General features: G+C 55.1%; 1 protein-coding gene across 1 annotated transcript in view; it reads right to left on the bottom strand.

The window, feature by feature from the left end:
* Nucleotides 1-6: 6 nt before the first annotated feature.
* Nucleotides 7-1545, bottom strand: part of s1pr1 (sphingosine-1-phosphate receptor 1) — a 6783-nt gene continuing 5244 nt past the window's right edge. The window contains exon 2 of the mRNA XM_034882470.1: nt 7-780. Coding sequence (XP_034738361.1) covers nt 337-780 — 444 coding nt within the window. The 3' untranslated portion in view covers nt 7-336. The remainder of the gene's footprint in view (nt 781-1545) is intronic.

The raw sequence follows: 1545 nt of genomic DNA, 5'->3' as shown, positions 1-1545 counted from the left end.
GTAGGCGTCCTCGCCAGACCGTCCCACGGAGACAGACTCGAGTCGGCGTCCTCGCCAGACCGTCCCACGGAGACTGACTCGAGTAGGCGTCCTCGCCAGACCGTCCCACGGAGACAGACCCGAGTCGGCGTGTTGGCGCCGTTGGAGAGGCGGTCCTTTCAGACGCCATGTAGCCAGGACAGAGATTAGAGATTCCTCTGGGACATAAACAGCTGACCGGGGGTTACCTACCACTGCATGACATCATCACCTGCATGACATCATCACCTGCATGACATCATCACCTGCATGACATCACCTGTACAAACACTAACTCTACGTCTGACTACAGACTGTTTAGACGCTCCCTGAGGACGCCGCTGTGGTGGTGGTGGTCTCCCGCGGCGACGCCTCTGCGTCCCGGTGGGGGGGGGGGGAGGTGTCCGACTTGCTGCGGCTGAACTCGACGGGCGCGGCGGCGGCGGCGCTGCCCCCCCCCCCGAGCTTGGCGCCGGGACGCAGGCACGCGGTGCAGCACAGCAGCGTCTTGAAGAAGGCTTGGCGCATCTCGTGGCTGGTCAGCGTGTAGATGAGCGGGTTCATGGCGGAGTTGAGCACCGCGAGCGCCAGGAACCACTCGGCCCGGTACAGCACCGGGCAGCGCCGCGTCTCGCACGCCGCGTCCAGCAGCAGCAGCACGAAGAGCGGCGCCCAGCACGCGATGAAGCAGCTCAGCACGATGATCACCGTCTTCAGCAGCGCCAGAGACTTCTCGCCGCCGCCGCCGCGCCCGTTGGCAACCTGGGGACACAGGGAGAAGGTCATGATGTCTTCTTCTACGGGTTTTTAATGTCAGTTTTTGGGGCATTGTGGCCTTTGGTGGACAGGAGAGAGGGGGGGAATGGTAGGTACACCCTTCGTTCCACTGTATCCACTGTAGCGGTCTGCTGTTAGCATCCACCGGGAAGCTAACGAAGTTAGCTTAGCTAACAGCTAATTAAGCTAACAGGCTGACAGTTTGATTTAGTCTAAAATAACGTTACTCAAAGTAACCGCGGGAAAAGCTAAGCTAAAGCTAAATTAGGACTTTACAGTAATAATAAAGACAAGTACTGAGTGATTGTACTTTATATGAGCACAACGTAAAGTAGAACCGACGCAACAGCTGTTACATATTTAAAGTTATTTTGAGGGTTTCTTACATGCCGTCTCAGCTAGTTAGCCGAATTAGCTGTTAGCTAAGCTAACGTTAGCTTCCCGGTGGAGGTGAACAGAATTTCTTTAACTGTCTATGGGAACAGATCGAGCAGCGTCGTAAATCCTCGCTCATCATGACATCATCATGACATCATCATGACATCATCATGACATCATCCTGCACATGTGCAGAACTGATCATGTGCCAACAGGAATGACCGGCAGCATGTGTGTGTGTGTGTGTGTGTCTGTGTTTGTGTGTCTGTGTGTGTGTGTGTGTGTGTGTGTGTCTGTGTGTCTGTGTGGGTGTGTGTGTGTTTGTGTGTGTGTGTGTGTCTGTGTGTGTGTCTGTGTGTGTGTGTCTGTGTG

This window comes from Etheostoma cragini, chromosome 9, assembly GCF_013103735.1.
Source record: "Etheostoma cragini isolate CJK2018 chromosome 9, CSU_Ecrag_1.0, whole genome shotgun sequence".
NCBI classification, from domain to species: domain Eukaryota; kingdom Metazoa; phylum Chordata; class Actinopteri; order Perciformes; family Percidae; genus Etheostoma; species Etheostoma cragini.
Note: the sequence above shows the minus strand (reverse complement) of the source record. Positions and strands in the feature narration are given on the sequence as shown.